Source organism: Ictalurus furcatus, chromosome 13 (genome assembly GCF_023375685.1).
Source record: "Ictalurus furcatus strain D&B chromosome 13, Billie_1.0, whole genome shotgun sequence".
In the NCBI taxonomy this organism is placed as follows: Eukaryota; Metazoa; Chordata; class Actinopteri; order Siluriformes; family Ictaluridae; genus Ictalurus; species Ictalurus furcatus.
Window position 1 is genome coordinate 22,502,688 of NC_071267.1, and position 22,952 is coordinate 22,525,639.

The window sequence follows — 22,952 nt, forward strand, 5'->3', positions numbered from 1 at the left end:
CTGCACTTACAGCATGGTATAATAAATGATCCGTGAGGTATTTTGAGCTGAAACTTCACAAACACATTCTGAGGACACCTGAGACTTATATTATCTTATAAAAAGAGGCATAACAGGTCTCATTTAAACAAAGTTTATAGGTTTCTCCTCTTCCTCCACAGTAAGGGGTCAAATATCCTCAATGCTATGGCTAAATCATAAATACTGGCACCTCTACTACCTTGGCAATTACTGTGATCAAAAATCCTGACAGCCTTATTCTGAGAATAACTCTCTAGAACATCAAGGAAAGACCCGAATGCTATGATCTCTTCCATCTTCTGCCAGTGTAGTTAATGACCTGCACATCCTCCACAAAAGATAGGCTCCTCCCAAAACTACATGTCCAGGGAGACCAGAAACACACTGATACTGAATGTATGCTTTACTATAAAATTTGAGAGAATGTATCTTTTCAGAGGAATGCATGGGGGCGTAATTACTTCCAGTCTTATATTAGCATTGCTTCAACCCCTCTCTGTAATTCCCGCCTTCTCGCACACTGATTGGTCGATTATAAAAGGCTTGTAGCAACTTCTGGCCAAATTCCTGCCTCTCAACCATTAGCCCACTCTCAGCGAATGCACGGATGTGAAGCGCTGCTGTGTACAGCATCAAATAGTTGCTTGACAATAGCAGCAAATGACAGCTGTCCTTAGTCGAAACAACTCCCATGGCCATATAAGGTCATTTTTAATTTCATGTCATCACATTGCTCCCTATTACACGTCCATTCATATGTGTAAATGATGGCACAAGATACACTCATGGTATCTAATATATCTTTCATTCCATGGACATTCAAAAGAATGTAGGAAATTATATATATTTATGTGATGCTAATAGTGTCTTTTTCAGTGTATTAAAGATTGCCTTCATAGTAACACTGTTTAGAACACTATTAAGAAGACATTTTTAAAGTAACCCTCCCAAACCAGTCCGTACGTCGCTTTTCTTCCTGAGGCCGCCCTCATATGAGATTTTTAGCCATGCAGGCCTGCAAGAGACGTGCATTTTCCCTATGTTTTAATCTCAAATCCAAACTTTAAATGCTTATTACTAGTCGAAATTGAGAGGAGAGAAAAGGAGAGAAAAGATTAAACAGCAGGGAGGAAATAAATAGCAAGGAGGGACGAAAAAAAAAAAAAGTTATACTAGCTTCTCTGGCAGCTGTGCATTTGACTTGTCAGCGTTTCAGGCAGGACTATAAAAGAAGTACCTCTGCTGATTTACTTATTTATGCAAAAAGAATCCACAATGAAGTGTTCATACGGAGAGATGCTGGTGGGATAGGAATGCTGGTGTATGCACGTTGTAAAGGGACAGTGTGTGCTGCAGGTGCGTCTTACCTTGGCCCTTATGATTGACCTCTTTGGCGCTGATGACTTTGTTGATGACGCTCTGGAGAAAGTCGTTCTCTCCTGCCACCCTGGGTGAAAAACGGGAGATGTTCAGCTGCCTGTGGCGGATGGCGTCACCCAGCGCAAGCCTGGAGTTCACACACGATGACGGGCAACACACCACAGGGAGGGAGAGAGACGGGGAGGGGAAGAGAGAGAGAGAGAGAGAGAGAGAGAGCCAGCAATAAAGAAAGACAAATGAAAAAGAAAAAAAAAACAAAGAATAAAGAGTGAAAGATGAAGATGAGCAGAATGAGAAGGAGAGGAGGATGATAAAGGGAATGGGGGAGGAAAGAGGGAAAAGACCAAAACAGTGATGCAAATACCATGACAAGAGACAAAAGCCATTTTGTTAGAACACAGTGATCAAGGATGGGTAATAAAGAGACACACAAACAGAGAGAGAAAGTGCAATTTAAAAGCCGCGCCCACTCCACTCTGAGCCCTGACAAGACACAAGCCTGAAGAGACGTATCCTAATGCTGGACAAGAAGCTGCCCTGAAGGCGTGTGTGTCAGTGGCTGAAACGCATGTCCCCAGCACCAGAAGGACCAACCATCACATCTTCAACAGGACATACAGACACACAGCGAGAGTGAGAAAGAGAGACACAGTAAAAGAGTGCTGCTAGAGTGAGGGGACACTAGTGCTGTGTGAACACTCAAGTAAAAATGCTACACAGTCAAAAGTGTAGAAGCTGGGTAAGTGTTAGTGTCAGAGCTGAATATATGGAGAAGAAAGTGTGCGTGTGTGGCCAAACATAAGAGCCAAAAGAGACAAGCCACTTACACGTGCACGCAAAAACACAAACACACACCGGAGAAAATCCTACAGAGTCAGGCTGGGACATTTTTGGTACACAAAGAAAACAACTCTCTGCCTCTGATGCATGACTTGCTTAAATAAGATAATATATTAGAACCGAAACTAACGAACACTTTATCTCTACAGTCCTTTATTTCGCCTTCAGGTTTCTGAAACAGGGTTGTTCTAGTAACTGTAACACCACAAAAATGCCAGTTACTAGAAGTTATCCTGTTGCTGGTTATTAGTGTTGTTTTGTGAAGCAATGGTGAATTTGGTGTCCATCAATGAAGCAAATGTTAATCTCGGCTCTGAAGATAAAACGGCACTGACGATTTGGAGTTCTGGTTGTAGAATGCGGGAGGAAAAAAACAGCACGCCACACCCTGTTCTAGCGAGATCCAGTTTTTTCACCCTACCTAACGTCCATGAAGCTGGAATCTTCACTGTTACAACGTATTCTTAACACAGAATGAACTGATCAAAAGATATTCAACTAAAAATTCCATAAAATTCCTTGCTTACAAAGGTCCAGATAAGTCACTAACATGAGTGAATGGTACCTTCTAATGCTTAATTATGAATTAGTTCATGGCTTTAAATACGACCATTCAAAGTGGTTACGTTTTGTTTCAGTGGTCGCTTCACATGGCCACCTCGGACTCGTGGTCCGGACTCAGGAAACGAGACTTTATATTGAATTTGATGCAGGGAGAATAAACCCACACGTTTTCCAATCCGTTTTGTTTTCATCAAAAACTTTTTTCTTTTTCTTTTATGAAACAGGTTGAGTTGTGATTGTTTTTTTTCCCCCATGTCATTCCACTTTATTACACATAACTTTATTTATGGACTTTAATATTGTGAATTCGTTATATTTCCGGATTTCATGAGTTGATACTGATGTCTGGTGAAAATTTCATTTCGATAACCTCATTGGAAATATATTTACTGAAAACAGTGTTGATACTTCCAATACTTTACCAATACTTCCAATACTTTATATATATATATATATATATATATATATATATATATATATAAAAGTGGCAGGGGATTCCAGAATCCACCCTTCACTTGATATTAGTCACAGCTTTGTTTTACTGGTTGATAAATATACATATACACATCGTTTGAGTGATTTGTAATGAGTTATTAATCAAAATGAATCTTTCAAAATATCAAATGATTTGAACGGCTTCTTCAAGCTTATGAGATTTACTAGTGCCTACTGACTATTCTTAGTTATCTAATCAGTATATTTTGGGAAAGTTTCCAGTTCGAACAAATCCAACCTTGAAGAAGCTGTGTGTGTGTGTGTGTCAGCACTTTTTGGTCACAGGACATTCGGAGGTGAACTGACCATCTGACGAGAGAACTGGATGTCCAGAGAATCGATGAGGATATTCTTCTGACTCACAGCCCATATGTGGAAATTTCCTAAGTTTATCTATGCCTTATTCAGAGCGGCCTACAAACTTCTTGCTGAGTGTTGAAGTTGACTTCTGCTGATGAGACTGTAAACTATTCTTCAATAAAATGTTCAATTGATTGCATCTCTTGACTCCTGGTCTTCTTTGATCATATCTGGCCCCATCTGGGTCTGTAAATTCCCCTACACTAGTGAGTCAGAAAGTGAGTGCATTTGATTAAAAAAAAAGAAAAAAAAAGGGGGCATCCAATGCATTTCAATTTCCTCTTTTTTATTTCAAATGTCCTAGAACTGCCTATAACTACTAGCTACCATAGAGCAGGAAGTGAGACTTGTTTTAATAAGGATGTGAAAAGTGACCATTGTAACTGTTGTCACTAACAGTTCTTCCTCTGAGGTGCCAGCACTGCTAATAAGAAAACCCTACCAAGCAGAGAGAAAGCCCAGAATCATAAAAAAAAAAAAATGGAACATTCTATCCTGCACTTTCACTGAGTAGAGACTACAATCCCACCATCTCAGCTACTGGTTCACAAAACCAGGCTTGTGAAATCACAGGTCAAAGTTCACCTAGAGAAAGCTGGCACAAAACAAAACTAACCGAAAGCCAATGGATGTCTCCGACAACTCGGGTCCTTTCCCCTTCTGCGGAGTAGCTTTTGGCTTTTTTTTTTTTTAAGGGGACCTATTATGCAAAATTGACTTTTACATGGTGTTTGAACATAAATGTGTGTCAGCAGTGTGTGCACACAACCACCCTGTAATGTTAAAAAAAACCCCAACTCTTCTTTTTCTTTTTTTTTAATATATTCCCCATAAATCATAAATCTCAAAATGAGTCGTTCGTGTTTTCTATCCAATGTGACGTCACAACGGAGCAGGCCCCGCCCATGACTGGTGACTGACTCGGGCCTATTAGCGTAGATCCTCCTTTGAGTGAGCTGCACACAAGCCCACCATGCTCTCCGCGCTGGAGCAGCTATAGTGATGAGAAGAATGTCATAAGCGTTGTAAGTGTTCTGTTGTCGGCTGCAACAATGAACATAAGAGTCTCCCGGCATCAGAGCCACTGAAGACGCAGTGGAGTAGTTTTAATTCTGAAGGAAATGAGCCCCAAAAAATAGCTAACTTCGTACACGTTTGTTCGAATCATTTTACACTAGACTGCTTTGTGAACGAGGGTTAATACAAAGCAAGATTTGCTGAAAAGTTGGCTCAAGGACGGATCGATACCAACTGTTCAAGATCCAGCTTCATATACAGAAGACGCAAGTATCGCACTTTATATTTTGTTAGTGCTTTGTAAATCGCCTTTCCAAACGTGCTTGTTAGCAAATTCCACAGCTAATGTAGCTAAAGTTACCACTATCTCTGACTGTATTCACAGAGAGAAGAGCTGTGTCGTCGTTTGTAATTTTAACCCGAAAACGCTTAGTGTCGGTATAATTCATACATTCTGGTTCATTCATATAGGGTTGAACACCGGTATTTACAGCGTCAGTCACGCTGGTATTCCTGATTTGTCGTTGTCGGAGTAATCGAAGCACGAGCTTAAAGGCACAGCCCTCTTATGGAAAAGGGGGCGGGGTGCAGCAGCTCATTTGCATTTAAAGAGACACACACGAAAACAGTGTGTTTTTGCTTCCTCCCAAAAATCGGCACTTACAGCATGGTATAATAAATGATCCGTGGGGTATTTTGAACCGAAACTTCGAAAACACATTCTGGGGACACCTGAGACTTATTACATCTTGTAAAAAAAATGGCATAATAGGTCTCCTTTAAACAAGGTTTATAGGTTTCTCCCCTTAGTAAGGGGTCAAAAATCCTCAATGTTACGGCTAAATCATAAATACTGGCACCTTTACCACCGGTCAGACTGCCACTTTTGTGCAACTACGCAGTTATTGTGATCAAAAGTCCTGACAGCCTTATTCTGAGACATAACGGCAAGTATATCTAGACAAAACAAAAGAGTCTCAGAGAGAGCATCAAAAACTAAACAAAAATAAACATTTGTAACACGAATCGCCAAAATTGCCAAACACATTTGGACCTTAATTTCAAAACAGTCCATCATCAAAAACATAATCTCTAGAACAACATTACCCATCAGGAAAAGACCTGAATGCTATGATCTCTTCCATCTTCTGCCATTGCAGTTAATGACCTGCACATCCTCCACAAAAGATAGGCTCCTCCCAAAACTACACGTCCAGGGAGACCAGAAACACACTGATACTGAAATGTATGCTTTAAAATAACATTTGAGAGAATGTATCTTATCAGAGGAATGCATGGGGGCGTAATTACTTCCAGACTTATCCAGGGCTGGAAAAGGTTAAAATGCCTGCAGGCAGACTAAAAGAGTTCCAATTAGAGCGAGACTCCTGAGAGAGAAAGGGTTACTCGCTCCTCATGGACAGGAGTTAATGAGCTCTGCTTAACTGAGCCAGGAGGTAACAGGCAGGAACAAGTGGTCCAGGCTACAGCTAATCACGTAACAGGAGCTTTAAATCACACAAACCTAGGCTCCTGGACCACCTGACCAGGAGGAAGCCTGAGGCACAGGGCAAGAGTTAACACTGCCGGCTCAGAGCACTTTAAACACCTGTTCTCACTGTGATGCACTGCTCGAAGGGTAAAGTGGAAAGTGTTGCTAATGCTCATATTCTTCAAGTGTTCACATAGCTCTTTGCGCTTGTGTTTTTTGACACATGCCATGTATGCTTCAGACAACGTTGACCATCAGAGGTGCTGATGGTAATGGAGAGCGACACGGACATCTCCGGGAGGTATCGGATGCACCTGAGTGGTAGTCTTGTAATTAATTTATTTGCATATTACATTTCTTGATAAATTTATATATTACGTACACTTACTAAAATTGTGTTCAAGTAAGGAGGTAAAGTGAAATTTCGATTTAGACTTTACGTAATGCAGAAATGCATGTAAGCATTCAAACTGCCTGTGTGGTAATAACCCCTGATGTTTCATACTCACGGCTGAAAAGGAATGAAGTGCTGCTTGTCTTCGTCATCCATTTTGCCAGTGATGATATCGGTGACATCCATTACTGTAGAAACAGAGGGGGGAAGGAAAGAAAAAAGTTACAGCAGCACGGGATGTATTGGGTCTGTGGTTGTTTGCAAAATCAGTCAAATGGCCTCCTTCGGTGAACGTCGGAAGTTCCTGGCGACTATGAGTGTCTGCCAAGCAAAAGCTTGCGGTTACTTGTGGGTTATGAAGGCAGCGGGGTGCTGATGAAAGCACCACTGCTGAGGTGCCATTTTACTCAGCTTCTTGGAGAGAAATTCTTTTTCGAAAGGTGAAGAGGAATGGCGGGGGGGGGGGGGGGGGGGGGTCAAAAAATGATGCTTTTCTCCTTCCCACTTCAAAAACCTGTTTGATGTTGACGCTGACAGTTGCGCATCCTCCCACATCTTCTTCCATTCCCGCATGCATGGGGAAAAAACACCACTCAGACCACATCAAAGCATGGAGGTTTTCTGTACACCCTGTCAGATTACAACACTGTAACAGTACATGTATCCTAGCGATGAAACCCAATACACATTATTTGGATTGAACAAATAACACGGTGCACATGGATACAAATGCAGATATGAACAGGAGGCACATTTATTTTTAATTTTTATTTTTTGTTAGAAAGTTTGCTAGAAAAAGGTTGAACCCCGAGGGACGCAACAAAAAGAGTCACATGTGAGGGAAGTTTTCGTAAGCAAGCGGTCAGTTGTGAATCTCTCAGGACAAACAAAAAGATCACGTTCATTGACATGAACGCACAGCATTCATTCCTTCATCTTTAGTAACTGTCTGATCAGATTGTGGTGGTTTCAATATGGCTACAAGTTTAACGACACTTTGGGAAATCGATCCAGCTAAATTTGTTAGAAATGAAGTTTATTAAAATGATCAAAACCATAAAACAGCCCCACACATACTTCCTGTTTAGGCCACACCCACTCGGGGTTTAAATCTGAATAGAGATAAGAATATGGATATGTGGAGCGCTAAATAGATACAGATATCAGGAGCACTAAACAGATACAGACACAGATAATGGGATTGTGATATACCCTTAATGTATCCTAAGCACACTGGGTGCATTTTGGTGCCTCTGAACACATTACATACAATCACAGCTTAAAGCCTGACAAATTGGCTGCATAGAGAAAAAGCAATCACATTTGTGCCAATGAGCACTCCAAGATGAACCCACTGAGTTCAATCTCCTCTTACCGGACGGAGAAACGAGGTCTGATTTTCTCTGGTGATGAGCAGTGGGCTGAGAGCCAATCTAATTAGTTTACTGTGGAGCAGGCATTTCTGTCAGCAGGGAGAGATCACTAACCAATTCCCTGTTCTATTCCTGTGACCTCTCTGATTATCAAAAATATTCACACAACTATTCAAGACAAGATTCTTTGTTCACTCCGACTGCTGCACACCGAGGCATCCAAACTTACCTACAAAGGTGTAGGAGCGGACTTTTAATCATACCAAAGAGTTTTGTTATTGTTTTGACCGACTTTGGTTACCCTTCCTACGCAAGTACAATGCAGGCCATTGATTGGTCAAAAGTAGAGATGCACCGATACTAAATATCTCAGCCAATACCGATAAGCGATTATTCAGAGTGATATCGGCCGATACCGATAACCGATACTGATAGTTCTGCCTTTCATGCCTTCTTATAAATTAATAATAATTCCACAATTCTGAAAGAAATTCAAATAAAAACGTTATTCACTCCATTTCAACAAGTTGTTCCACAGTAACTGGTCTCATAAACAGAAAACACATTACTCTAATTAACATGAACACATGAACTCAATTCTGAAGATTAAAGTAAGATTTCTCAACTTATTGAATGTTATTAATTCATATAAACATTGACTGAATTCTAAAAAACCTCCTGTTAGTCTCACATTGACACAAAAATTGCCTTTCCGATACCGATTATCGGCCGATACATCGATGCTTCTCTAATCAAAAGCATCATTGAACCTGATTAACGTCTCTGGCAATCAACACTTTTCGACTAAAGCGCATCAGAAATCTCAGAAAGCTTCAATTTCTGGCAATTTTTACATGTTGAGGAAGTATTTTTTTTCCCCCCCACAATTTCATGTTTCAGATTCTTTATTGATAATGATTCTTTATTGGTCACATATACATTACAGCACAGTGAAATTCTTTTCTTCGCATACCCCGGCATGTCAGGAAGTTGGGGTCAGAGCGCAGGGTCAGCCATGATACAGCGCCCCTGGAGCAGAGAGGGTTAAGGGCCTTGCACAAGGGCCCAACAGTGGCAGCTTGGCAGTGCTGGGGCTTGAACCCCCAGAGCCTTAACTGCCAAGCCACCACTGCCCGCAATTTTACCCCAAATTTACCAACAGTACGGTAATAGGTTTCTCATCACTGGCATTCAACTCGATTTCACATTTCTTAGCAAGGATCAAAAATTCCTCAACAAATGAAGTTAAATCTCAAATGACTTCCTATTCGCTGTTTTGGCTCAGTAAACAGGCTAGAACACAATGACACTGAAGAAACAGATGTAGAACGACATTTGAAATTCAAATGTTTTGAAATTTGAAAACTTGTGTCCATCAACGTTTGCACTCAAAATGATCAGTTTTCAATAAAAGTAAAGTAACGCCACCCATTCTACCATTAAGGGGCATGTTGCAATAAAAATTCATTAAAATATTTCACCTCGGACAATATTCAACTGGTGTTTCTGCTGCAGAGAAAATCATTTCGGACAGCGTTTTACCCCATGATCTCCAGAGGTCTATTCCTACTTTCGCATGTATGTTATGTAATGGGAAGCCAGTAAGGTAGTCCAGCATACTGTGCTATATCTGTCCAGCGGACAAGCACTGTAAGTAATATATACACAAACATTTCCATACTCTTAAGGCATGTTATCCAGTAACTACAAAAATAAAAACAAAAAAAAAAAGCTGAGAAAGTGAAATGTGGGACCTTCTACAGTTCCTTGGATATCTGGAAGGCTTACTGCCTCAGATGAAGTGTTTAATTGCTGTTTACCTGCCACTCCGAAGGGCCTTCGGAGCCCGGACGTCAACTTTTTAGTGTTGTTGTCTCGCAGTTCCATTCGCCCAACTCGGACGATCTGACAGACAAAACTGATTTTCTCCCGTTTCAGATCCTCACTGCCCAGATCCTGTACAGCAACCACAAACACACATCACCTCATTACACAGAAAAAAAAAAATAAAAATAAACAAGTATGTGGCCTCCTCAGCTCTGAAAAGGAGGAGGAGAAAAGGAAAGAAAAAAAAAAGAGTGCTGCTGAAAGTGGAAAACTGGAATCTCCTGTAGGCTTAGCGCAGATGTGCCGAGTTCAAACGTCTGATGATTGATCCACTGATTGGACCTTTTCTGAGAGTGAGTAAACTTTCGCCAAGTAGGCTCTTATGCAGGGTAAATTGTAATGCCTTAATGGCATCTGATTGGTACAGTGCCTCATTTCCCGTGGTGGGGCGCGGTGTTCACACAGGGATGCAGCTGCTACTCTCCACTGGAAAAGTGGTTACCGAATAATATACTATATAATATTCGAACAATATTCTAAATCAATAACGCGTGATGATGGCTCTTCATGAAATCAGCTGGGCTGCGAGTTCTACTAATACACTGATTCCATGGTCTCTTAATTAAGGTGTAATTAGCGTGCCACAATACTGTAATTATGATGTTAACCAAAAAAAAAAAAGAAAAAAAAAAGGAGAACACAAATTAAAGTCTGACTTCATAAATACTATAATTACTCAACTGGGACATAATGCTTTCCCTGGCAAAACGTCACGCTTGGTTGATTCATTGTCTAAATGTTTACCTGAAATAGGAGAATGGGAACTACATCTACACGACAATGATGCATGTGACAATAATTATGAGCTTGAATATTTAAAACCCACAGTGAGGCCTTAGGCATAAAAAGAGCACAGGATGTAAAAAAAAAAAATTAAAAATAATAAAAAAAGGGGGGGGGGATAACAAGGGAGTGATATGAAGGAGATCTTTTCCCTCTATCACACTGGACTTGAATTTATTTAGACACTTGAGCAAAGAGCTGAAGCGATAGGGAGGATACGCACAGTGAGCACGGCTCGCAGGTTGTGAAGCTGATCGATGTCTTTGACCAGACCGGAGCTGGACCACCGGACAAGGTAGTTCTCACTGCGAAAAAGAAGGAAAGGAAAAAAAAAAGTGAGAAATAGGTTAAAAGGGGGGGATGGAAAATTCTCCTGGTCCAACAATAATTTCTTAAAAGAAAAAGATCTGTTTCCATTTATTGTACATATGCAATAGGGGTGGCAGTAATTTGTCCAAATGGTTTGGAAAGAAAAGAGAAAATTCTACTAAATAAAGTTAGTATGAGAATTACTTTTCTTTATGGACAAGTTTCTGACATTTTTAGAGCCCAAAGTTTTATTTTATATAATAATTTTATATAAAATAAAAGATAGGATAAAAAGATACAGATCATAAGAAGTCATTCTGAAAGGAACAGAATTCTGAAAGCCTGAAAAATCAGACGCATGATGATCAGTGACGTTTAAAATAAATAAATAAATAAATAAATAAATAAATAAATAAATCAGCTCAAGGTTTTACACAATTCCTGTTTTAAAAGTCGTTCATCCAAGAACCGCAGTAATTTCCTGAAAAGTAACACCTATGGAGCTCATTTACAGTCTGTTTGCGTGTTTGAGTGTGTGCACGCACATACACACTACTTCGGTCTACATGTGTATTTATAGGCACTACATGCTTTGTGGTTGGAGTATGTGCATGTGTGTGGTCTGTTTTAGGAAGTAGGTGAGTCTGTAACTGTGCCCTGGTTTGGTGTGCATGTGCACCAATTATGCTTACATCTAAGCATTGTACTGGTTGATGGACAGGTGTGTCAGTACTGAGTGTGGCTCTGAACGAAATACCTGATGAACTTGTACTCATTGGGGTCGTAGAGGGACATGAGCACCTCGGCATCCTCTCCGATCTTACACACCACGTTCTTTAGCGTCACAAACAGAGCGAAGGATGGCGTGGAGGCAAACTTGGCCTGTCGATCCAGATTCTGTCTCTGAGACTAAGGGGAGGAGAGAAAAAAAAAAAAAAAAAGAGAGCGAGAGAGAAAAAGAGAAAGAGAAACACATTCACAGACTTGCTCTGATTGGGGTATTATCACATTTGGCATGATTCAGGGACCTAGGAGAATAACTTGGAAGAATTACACAGAAGAATTCCTTCTGAACTGAGGATCAGCTGCACAATTCCATATGTCACTTTTGTGCATGCAGGTTTGTATAATGGCAGGTACTAGGTTCATCAATTTATTGTTTCAATAGGACCAGGAACTGGTTCTTTGGACCAATCCTGAGCTCAAAAACAGTGTGTGCACTTCACAAATGCTACCGAACTCTGAAGAACAAATCGACATTGTGTTTGGAAATGCATGCAAGTGTTAAAACAATCTAGGATTAGGATTAGAGCCACACTGCTACTGTAATCCACTTAGCAATATTCTTCCGACACATCACCCCTGATGCTTTAGCGTGTTGAAAGTGAAAGCACAAGCAAATGTAGACTGTCTGATAAAGAAAAGAAAATTGGCAATGGATCAAAGGAAACAAGTAGTGTCAAGTCTAAGTAGGCATTTACAAAATCATAGGCAAAATGTATAATCCTATTCTGGGTCATTTATAACAGTGACTACATTGTAGAAACGATGAACGCAAAGTGCTTGTACAGCTGTGAAAACCCAATGAATCTGGACAAATATGAACATAGGAAAGAAAAAAAAAAAATCAAACACAATCTAAAGAAACCTAAAATGCTTGAGGACATACAACTAACTGCCACAAATTCAAGCCTCTCTAATGTTCGCTGTAATGTAAACTCAGCGGATGACGCAATGTGTGCATGTGTCCCTCTATGTGGGTGAGAGAATGCTCAAAAAAGCCCTACAGTCATGTCTGCTGTGCAGTTCACCCTGTTCTCAGAGCAGATATGGAAATAGAGATCATGCGTCAACCACAGAACGTACATCTGAGGTTATCTAAGCTTCACACCTGTCTCTTTGCAAGTCCTGCATTTGAGATTAGACCCCACTCTGTGATGCTGCAGGGCAAGAGTGCACACGTGTGTATGCATACGTTAGAAGGGGGGGGGGAAGAAAAGACAGGGAGGGTGAACGAGTATGCGTGGATGCAAGAGGTTTCAAGGCTGATCTGGCAGACTGAAAGCTGATCTTGTCTTTTTCTCACTCTCTGAACATGTTTCGTCAAAGGAATAAGCCATCAAAAATAGGGTTTCACAATAGAGGGTTGTACATTTTTACAGGGTGACTAATAGACGAGAAACCTGAACTACACAATCTACAACCATTCCTATAAAAAGTCCCATTTAAATACAAGATAAAAAAAAATAATTATGGAATTCAGTGTGAATATAATAACTTATAAATATCTTTCAAGCCTGCATAGCTTTAACTCCACTAGCCTTGGGTTTTTTTCCCCCCATATGCGTATTATAAATAAATACACTAATAATTGGTCCATGTTTTTTGTTGTTTTTTTTTTTTAAATTAATTAAAATTAAGAAGGAAGCCAGTAATCTTAGTTAAATAAGTTACATATGTTAAACATGTCATTACCAGTCATTGTTGTTATTTAAACAAAACGTAAATGAACAAACATTCAAATAAGCAATAATTAAGAAAACGTAATGAGATAACCGAAACTCAAGGAGCTGAAATTCATACATCATAATCTAGGCGGATAATTTAGTCAATAAAAAAATTCCTTAAAATGAAGCTTTATTGATGGAACATCAACCCACTTTTAAACATAAGTAGCGGTAGTGTAATTTTAAAACAAATTAATAACAAACTCTTACACCACCGAACTCTCAAACGAGAAAAAGAAATTAAAAAAAAAACAGATTTAAAAGAAACTATCAGGGGATCTAAGTGGTGTAACCGTCCAAGGCTTCACCCACACCGTCGAGCGAGTAACAAGCTCAAATCTAGATAATGCCCCAGACAAAAAAATAAATAAATTCACAACCATGAATGCAATTTTCTAATATACTACTACATCATTCTGCTATACACGGTGCACTAGGAAAACATGCAAAGCACTATACTCTGCACTCTACAGAGCTCGAGTTAAATAAGACAAAAATCAAGACTACACATGTTGAATGAATATCCCATAAAGAACTCAGTAACTCTGCCAACCTTTTACCTAATTAGCGAAAGCATTGAATAACTCTAAACAGGCTATACATCGTTTGTGGCAGCATTAGCATGGCCCAGTAGGTACCAGCCAAACTTCTACAAAGGCCAAAGATGATGCACAATTTCCACCAAATGGTGGCCAAGGGTAATGTGTGATTTACTAAGAAATTTAAACACTGCCTTTTATTTAACTCACCCTGCATTTATCTAGCTAGTAATTACTCCGTCATACATACCGAGAGGTTCTGCCATAAGTTAGCTTCCTCCGAGTAGAAGCTTACCTTCTCCTCCTGGAGGCGTTCATCGATCTGTCTGGATGCAGCCTCGTGTGCTCGGAACAGGCTGATGGTGCTGGTGAGGTCTGGGTCCAAAATGTTCCCATCCTTATCTCTCACCACCAGATCCTGATCCAAAACCCTGACGAGCAGAGCCGAACAGGACGAGTCAAGAAGTGGAACGCAAACAGAAAACAGTCGTCTGACGGTGCGGTGATTAACGCAATAACCAAATGCATATTCCGGGTATTTTAAATGTACAGTTAGTTTCTATAGTTTAGACTAGTTTCCACTAAGCTCTGAATTTTCCTTCCGTCTGAAAACTAATAAAGCAACCCAGAGGAAACAGCGGCAAAGGAAAAACTCCCTGAGAAAACATTGGGAAGAAACCTTGAGAGGAACCAGACTCCAAAGGTAACCCATCCTCTTCTGGGTGACATCGTATAGAGGAATTAGAAGTCACCCAGCCACCTTTTTATTTAATAACACCTTGAAATAAATAGAGGCACAGACCGTACTCTCCTTAAAACACATTTATATCACACATAATGTGGCGTAAATCCTTCAGTTTAACCGAGTCTCTCATTGTGAGGTGGAAGCGTCTACCATTTTCAATCAAGCAGCTTGTAATTCAAACTAATTTATTCAAACGTGACATTTTTACGTGGTTCACACAACCCATCACTGGGTGTACAGGTAAGCTCCTCTTACTGCTTTGAAATGCTATAAATATTCAGCGCTCTCAATTGCAAAATCCAGGCATGGCCGTTATTTACGCTTTAAAAACAAATGAACAGCGCCGTGTTATCTTTGCCTCATTCTATTAATCTTGGTTATTAAATAAACACAAATCAGCTTTATAAACCAAAACATTTTTTTTGCACGTTAAAGGGGATTGTTTACTTCTGTTCATGCTACACTTAATTTCAGGGTTACTAAATACAGAAATGCATCATAGGCAGAGTGTAACCTGAATGTGCTTTGAATGTGTTGTTTTGCATAATGCTCGAGTAAAGTGCAAGATTGCTCTAGGTGAAATCCCCTAAAGTCTTCAACACGTTAATACAAAGATGACGTCGGCTAGGGTTCTGCGGAGACGAGACCACTAGGCCGACTTACAAGCTCGCATAACCCTGTGCACTATTAACATGTCTAAACTCCTTATTTTATTCCATATTTACAAAAAAGTAAAGGAAGAGAGAAATAAGACAGAGGTGGTACGTTGTTGCTTGAAAGTTTGTGAACCTTTTGGAATTTTTCTACATTTCTTCAGAAATATGACTTAAAACATCATCAGAAGTCATAGTCCTGAGAAATGTTGTGGAAGGACCTGAAGCAAGCAGTCCATGTGAGGAAACCCACCAACGCCCCAGAGCTGAAGCTGTTCTGTACTGAGGAACGGGCTAAAACTCCTCCAAGCCGATGTGCAGGACTGATCAACGGTTACTGGAAATGTTTAGTTGCAGTTATTGCTGCGCAAGGGGGTCACACCAGATACTGAAAGCAAAGGTTCACATACTTTTGCCACTCACAGATATGTAATATTGGATCATTTTCCTCAATAAATAAATGACCAAGTATAATATTTTGTCTCATTTGTTTAATTGGGTTCTCTTTATGTACTTTTTAGTACTTGTGTGAAAATCTGTTGTAGATCACATTCATGCAGAAATGTAGAAAATTCTAAAGGGTTCGCAAACTTTCAAGCACCACGGTATGTGAGTCCATTGAATAAATTGATGTCTATCGATGAAGAGTTTAGCATGCTAGTGAATCCTATTTGATGCCTAGAATCACTCAGCTCGGGCACGCCCTTTTTTTTTTTTTTTTTTTGGTAAGGATCTATCACAGCCTTGGTCGCACGACATTTGCGGGGTCCGGCATCTGACGTTGCAGTCTGTTCGCTCTGCATTTAAGTCATTGTTCGTGGGAGTTAGCTGCACATCGTCTGAAGCATACTAAGGCCTTAACAGGATATACCGCATGATGACTACAAGCCAATTCTAACGGCAAATCCTGTAACACAGACTATAAACTGGGAAAATGTTTCAGAATTCTCTCTCATAGTGCGAAGTCAGAATCATTAAGCACACTAAATCTACTTCGGATATATAGCAGGAGATGGAAGCTGAGAGCATGTACTTGTTGCCATAGTCGATCTTGGAGGTGACTTTCTGCTTGAGTTCGGAGAGCTCGTCCTGTGGAAGAGTTCCTGACAGAATCTGTGATCGCCACTCGATGAGATCATAGATCATGTCACGAACGGTATTAAACATCTCACGCTTGTCACCCTGTGGAACACACACACACACACACACACACACACACACACACACACACTACTTAGTCTGTGCATCCAGTGCAATGAGGGCTAATTAAGCTGCCATGTTCACTGTGACACAGCAGGAGTGTGAATTTTAATAAGAAGCAGCATGGTGAACTACACATGAACTTTCAGAAAAAAAAATTTTAATTAATTAAACTGACTAGCATGCACTTTTAGCCAAGATGATGCACAGGCCACTGTTTATTAGGGCTGTCAAAATGTTTTAATAATAACATTCGGAGGGTCCTTATAGAATTACATAAAATACAATTAGACGATTGTACGATCTCACCTGTTCCCCATCACCTTCTTATCTCAACTCATCACATCGCTGTTAGCCCCGAATTGCCCCCGTCCCAACTTTTTTTTTTTGCAACGTCGCATGCATAAATTTCAAAATAAACATTTACCTTCAAACAAAACTATGCAGTTGACTAGATAAAACATTAAATACCTTGTCTATAGACGTTTTTGGTTTAAATGCACGTCAAAGTACGTTTACAAATCACTCCTGTTTGTTTTTATTAGCATTTTCCACACCGTCCTGACTTTTTCGGAATTGGGGTTGTCAGATCTGGTATATTAACGCGCCTAAAACGTTCTACTGCTACAGACTGAAGAGACATTAAGAGCAGCATTAAACACAAGCGGAGAATATTATAAGAATTCTATCACAAGCGTCAATGACGAGATGCATTTTTCTGTTCACTTATCCATAGAAATATTAATGTCGCTCATATTTAGCTCAATTTCTTCGAAAAATAAAAATCATTCAGCGCACACACAAGCCGAATCTTAAATGGCTTTTCATGCTGAGCAGAGGTATGCGTGTTTAGTGAGAATTTAATAGTGAAATTGCACACGCAGCACAGATAAATAGCTTATATTCCACTCATACATCATGATTTCATGACCTTTATTTAATATATGGTGGCGTCATTCATTTGTGTGCGCGAGTAACTGCTGGCACACAATATTTAAAAAAAAATAAAACACTAAATGATGGGAGGTATTAAACGAAATCTCATTTTAAGCACTACTAATTTATTCAGTAACTACAGTGCAATCAGAAGAGTATGTAATTATGAGTTAACTGCTGATAGGTTTAATGAAACGATGACCAAATTCATTCAGATGACACACAGCTTCACTGCCTGCACTGCACTGACGTTTTGTGAGCATCAGCCACTACTTCAGAGATACACATTGTACTTCGGCCAGCACTTACTAATGACCCAAAGACTTTTACTCACCACATACAAGTCCCTCCAGATGGACGCCCATTCTCTCAGAGTGGTGGTGACCTCATGCACCAGAGGCAGCTCTGTGGGAATGACCGTCTCCTTTGGTCTAACATAATGGAGAGTATTATTGAGGAATGAAGAGAAATAAGACCGAACAAGAGAATGGTACTTCATTAAACTATAGGACAACAGATATGTTAAAGCATACCGTTTACATACGCAAGCACAAAATCCCTCCCCCGAAAGTTTCTGCGATAAGCGTGTGCTTTACATATAAATTTGCACATGCTCGCGCTGTGTGAGAAGCCTCTCTACAGAGCACGCTCGGCTCATACGCTCAATCTCGTGTTAATAAAGAAAAGTGCTCTTTCCGTTATTAATCCTGACCTTCTCTGCACAGCACATTCAGATCATTTCAGTCATGTTCGAGGACAGCTGCTCTGAAACCTGCTCTCAATCAGCACGCCCGTTACTCACTCACTCACTCCCTCAACACGTAGTAGCACTATTACAATCAAAGCTCCGTGCTTCAAATGCTTTTTTTTTCTCCCCCAAATCATTCGTATAACTGGGAGATGATGCGCAAGTGGGTTAAAGTGAACGTCTTCCAGGGCAGAACGATAAAACTCTCTAGGAACTATCACACTTTGACTCTCAGACAGTGAATAGCATTTAAAATAATGAGAGCTGAAGGTGTTAAAATCCACATACCTGATGTGCTTCTCATAGAGTACATGTTTAAGCACAGAAATTTTCCCCATATATTAACTTTAAACCGTAATATTTATCTTAAACAATACGATACACACTATATTACACGGACACGATATCTAGCGCCGATTATGTTTTATTACCAGCTCTGCTGATCTTTATGCATTTTACGCAACTGCACAATTTAACATCGGCATATGCCGGTAAGCGTTCGCGCAAAAATCACTTAAAATTCGCCAAAAGGGAAGTCATTTTCTCCCTAATATAACAGGAGATGAGCCAACTGACATGTTGATCTCATCACTGATGATCTCGCATCAATAAACACCAGTGACCCAGTTCCATTAGTCACTGGTGTTTACACGCCCATGCCATAACATTTCCTCCACATGTTTGACAGATGATGTGGTATGCTTTGTATTATGAGCCCTCCATTTCCTTCTACATACTCTTCTCTTCCCATCATTCTCTTCATCTTGGTTTCATCTGTCCAAAGAATCGTGTTCCAGACCTGGTCAGGATCTTTTAGACGTCTTCTAGCAAAGTCTAATCTGGCCTTTCTGTTCTTGAGTGTTACCAGTGGTTTGCATCTTGAGGTAAACCCTCGGTATTTAAATTCACGATGGCGTCTCTTGATTGTAGACTTTGACAACGATATGCCTACGTCCTCCAGAGTGTTCTTGGCTTGGCTAGATGTTGTGAAGGGGATTTTCTTCACCAAGGAAAGAACCCTGATCATCCACTTTATTTGTCTTCTGTGGTCTGACGGGCGTTTTGGTCTTGCCGAGCTCGCCAGTACATTCCTTATTTTTAGGAATGCACCAAATTGTTAATTTGGCCACTCCTAAAGTTTCTGCTCTCTCTATAATAGATCTTTTGGGGGGGGGGGGGGTTTTAGCCTAACGATGGTCTCCTTCACTTTCATGGACACCTTTTTGGACTGCACATTGAGAGCTGAACAGCTCCCATGACATTGCCAGCTACCAAATGCAAATTCAACACATGGAATCACCTCTAGACCTTTCATCTCTTTAATCGGTCATGAAAATAACGAGGAAACACGCCACACCTGGCCATGAAACTCCTTATCAGTCAATTGTACAATTATTTTTGAGCCTGTGAAAATAGAGCTATTCTGTATATATATATATATATATATATATATATATATATAGTTGTAATTCCTAAATGGTTGGTTAATTTTTTTTTGTTCAAACGCTTGAACTAAAGCTGAAAGTCTACACTTCAATCACATTTTAATTGCTTCCTTTCCATTGTGGTGATGTACAGAGGCAAAATTATGACAATCGTGTCACTGTCCAAATACTAATATACCCAATTGTATAGTGATTTTTTCTAAAGTGGTAAATTGTAAGCAGGGAAAAATCAATAAACACCCACACTTGACCCTAAGGCTATAAGATTAAAAATACAGCCATCAAAATACAGCCTATGCAACAAGAGAAGGCTGGTCTGGGCAACAAGGACAAAGCTATACGCATACAGTACCTCTGGGGATACAACGCAATGTTCTGTATTCTACATGATATACGTACCTTACACCACCCAGAACCTTCCATTTTAAAACTATAAGCAAAAAAATTTGGGCATTGAAGGGCCACTAATTAACACCTCACATCATAATACAAAAAAAATCATGAATGAACAAACATTGAGGCACCTTTAAAATGGGAGGGGGAAGAAAAAAAAAAAAAAGCACAACTTACCCACTGCCTTCAACTGAGGCCTCTTTCAGGTGTATGTAACAGGCAGGAAATATGCCCTGCAAAAATATTTATATATATATATTTCTCATCATGTCTACACCATTTCAATAGAACCGAACAAACCCAAAAACCCAAATTAAACATGAGATCTAAAACGACTCCCGACAGAAACTCGAGTTCCTTGCCTAAACTAATAACTCGACTCCTCATAGGCCCAGACCTCCTCATAAATCAGCTCACCTTTTTTGAGCGCCTCCTCAGCCGGTGTCCTCTGTACCAGCCTGCAAGACAAGATGTAATACATTACTGATATTGTAAACAGCTGTGATTGCATTATGCTGACAATGTGCATCTCATTACCGGCGACACAAACTCTCATTCCTACGCACAACAGAGCGCTCGGATTTCCCCGTATCCGGGGGATGTGTTTAATAATTCACTCCGTGACATGATCTCTCAGGCTCTGTAGAAAACATTTAATGCTAATAATTTTTTTTTTTTTTTGCAAATAGTATGTGCTCGGGGCCCAGCATGCTTATGCACAACAATTAAATAATGCCTGGATAGAGGGAGACTGTATTTGACAAAGAAAATATATTTTAAAAAATGAATACTTTTGAGGGGAAATTATTAAGAATGTCGAGTTTTGGAAAATGCGGTGGCTGCTCATGGAATATGACCGACTCCCATCTCACATGCTACGATGGAGTGAAGGCATTAGTCTCGTTGACAAAGAAATATGGCTCCATTTTCCCAGAATGCCAGTGGTGTCAAACCTGAGTGAATCCATCAGAGGCATACGAAGAGAGAGAGAGAGAGAGAAGGAGAAAGAGAGAGAGTGTGTGTGTGTGTGTGTGTGTAAAACTCACCTTCATACGTCTCCAGTATATGTACTGTGTCTCCAATCTGCAGTGAAAGCTCCTCCTCACCGCGAGCATCATAGTTATAAATCGCTAAAAGACAGAAAGAGAAGAATGAAATTAGGTACACTGCACCACAACACTAGCACATCACCATGAAGGCAGGCAGGATGCACAGACCTAAGCAAGTCCAGTGGGTTTTATCCTAATTCCTCTATAGAACTTCTATACACTGTAACGAAATGTTTCATTCAGACCATGGTACATGTAATGAAATAGCAACAGTCACAACAGTGACAATAACACCGGGTCACAACAGTGTGAGACGAGTACAAAATGTCCAATAAATACTCAGGACCCTCAGGACAGTGCACGGTGACTAGACAGGACAACAGAAGCGTATTGGACAGGAGAACAGCAGCACATAGAGTTGATGACTCGGTGTGACCTTTCCTCTCCCTCTTTTTTTTTTTTTTTTTTTTTTTTTTTAAGATTTCTGCCTTGCTCTGAAGTTTTTCATATCAAATGCGTTCATTAGCTGAATCGACTCGATATAAAATATCTTCTCATTCAAGCAATAGAAGTTAGTTATTTAAGCCAAAATCCTATAGCAGCCTGACCTTTCCTAACGACCTGACCTTTCCTAACCTTGAAGAAAGAACAATTTATACATACAGAGCATTACATGGCTTGGCTCCTCATTATTTATCTGCTTTATTAATTCCTTAAACCCCAAATCGCAGACTGCGCTCCTCACAGTGTAATCTGTTAACTGTTCCACAAACCCGCTTAAAATCTATGGGTGACGGGGCTTCTTCTGTCTCTGTTCCTTCCCTTTGGAACGCTCTTCCTCTTGAACTTAGGGAAGATTAGACCTTTGACATTTTTAAAGCTCAACTCAAGACCTACTTTTTTAAACTTGCATTTGACTGCTGATGTCTACTTTTTATTCTTCTTCTTCTTATTATTATTATTATTATTATTAACTTTTATATATTTTTTTCTGTGTACTGCTTATTTTGTGAACAGCGCTTTGAGAAGCTACTTTTAAAGGCGCTCTATAAATTAAAGTTTATTATTTTGCCGATTTGTTCAAATGCACAACATTACTTAAAATAATTAATAAAGTAATTGCTGGTGAAATTTAAAAGCAGGTTAAAGAAAAGTGGATCTACTCAATTTGGCCTGTTTTTGGACTATTGGATGGCTTTTGTCACAGACCTGGAAACCCTGGACACCAGATTAGCTAATCTCATATACAAAGGCAAATTTTATTTTTTTTTTTTAGAAATATTTAGGGATGCACCGAATGTTCGGCAACCGAAATTATTCGGCTGAAAATAGCAAAAAAAAGCATTTTCGGTGTTCGGCCGAATAAGTGAAAAGGCCGAATAAATTTGACCGAACAATGACGTGTTTGATGACGCGACCAAATAGCCTGGCAACCAGAGTGAGACACGCGAATATCACGACCTCGATGAGGGGGCGCGCGCATGCACGAGCTGTGGACACGCGGGTTTGTTTCTGCCACGTCGCGAGACGTAAGGGAGTAGAGTACGGAAGCAGGTAAAGACGTATTTATTTAAGGGCAGGCAGACACATCCTATATCTACTGTAATACTCCGCGAGGTGTACCGGGACGCGAGCGGTATATATCCCCAATATAATCAGCCGTATAGAACCCAACAGAACCATTTTTTGCACTCTTGTCAATGCACTTTTTAATGCACTTCTTTGTTGTAGGCTACAGAGTGTTCCATTCTTTCAGCAGTCAGTTATAGGCCTAACATAGGCTATTCAAGGGGGGCTCAAAGATGACCACATAAAAATATTA

At 40.0% G+C, this 22,952-nt stretch overlaps 1 protein-coding gene across 2 annotated transcripts in view; it reads right to left on the bottom strand.

Annotated features, from left to right (window-relative positions):
* dock1 (dedicator of cytokinesis 1) overlaps positions 1 to 22,952 on the bottom strand; it is a 293,597-nt gene that overhangs the window by 228,496 nt on the left and 42,149 nt on the right. The window contains exons 2-12 of one of the 2 annotated variants that reach the window (XM_053640698.1): positions 21,128 to 21,211; positions 20,499 to 20,539; positions 20,259 to 20,314; positions 17,830 to 17,926; positions 16,393 to 16,541; positions 14,257 to 14,392; positions 11,673 to 11,824; positions 10,830 to 10,911; positions 9,757 to 9,892; positions 6,679 to 6,751; positions 1,389 to 1,528 (exon numbers count right to left, since the gene is read on the bottom strand). In XM_053640698.1, coding sequence (XP_053496673.1) covers positions 1,389 to 1,528; positions 6,679 to 6,751; positions 9,757 to 9,892; positions 10,830 to 10,911; positions 11,673 to 11,824; positions 14,257 to 14,392; positions 16,393 to 16,541; positions 17,830 to 17,926; positions 20,259 to 20,314; positions 20,499 to 20,539; positions 21,128 to 21,211 — 1,146 coding nt within the window. The remainder of the gene's footprint in view (positions 1 to 1,388; positions 1,529 to 6,678; positions 6,752 to 9,756; positions 9,893 to 10,829; positions 10,912 to 11,672; positions 11,825 to 14,256; positions 14,393 to 16,392; positions 16,542 to 17,829; positions 17,927 to 20,258; positions 20,315 to 20,498; positions 20,540 to 21,127; positions 21,212 to 22,952) is intronic. The other variant, XM_053640699.1, reaches the window with a different exon arrangement.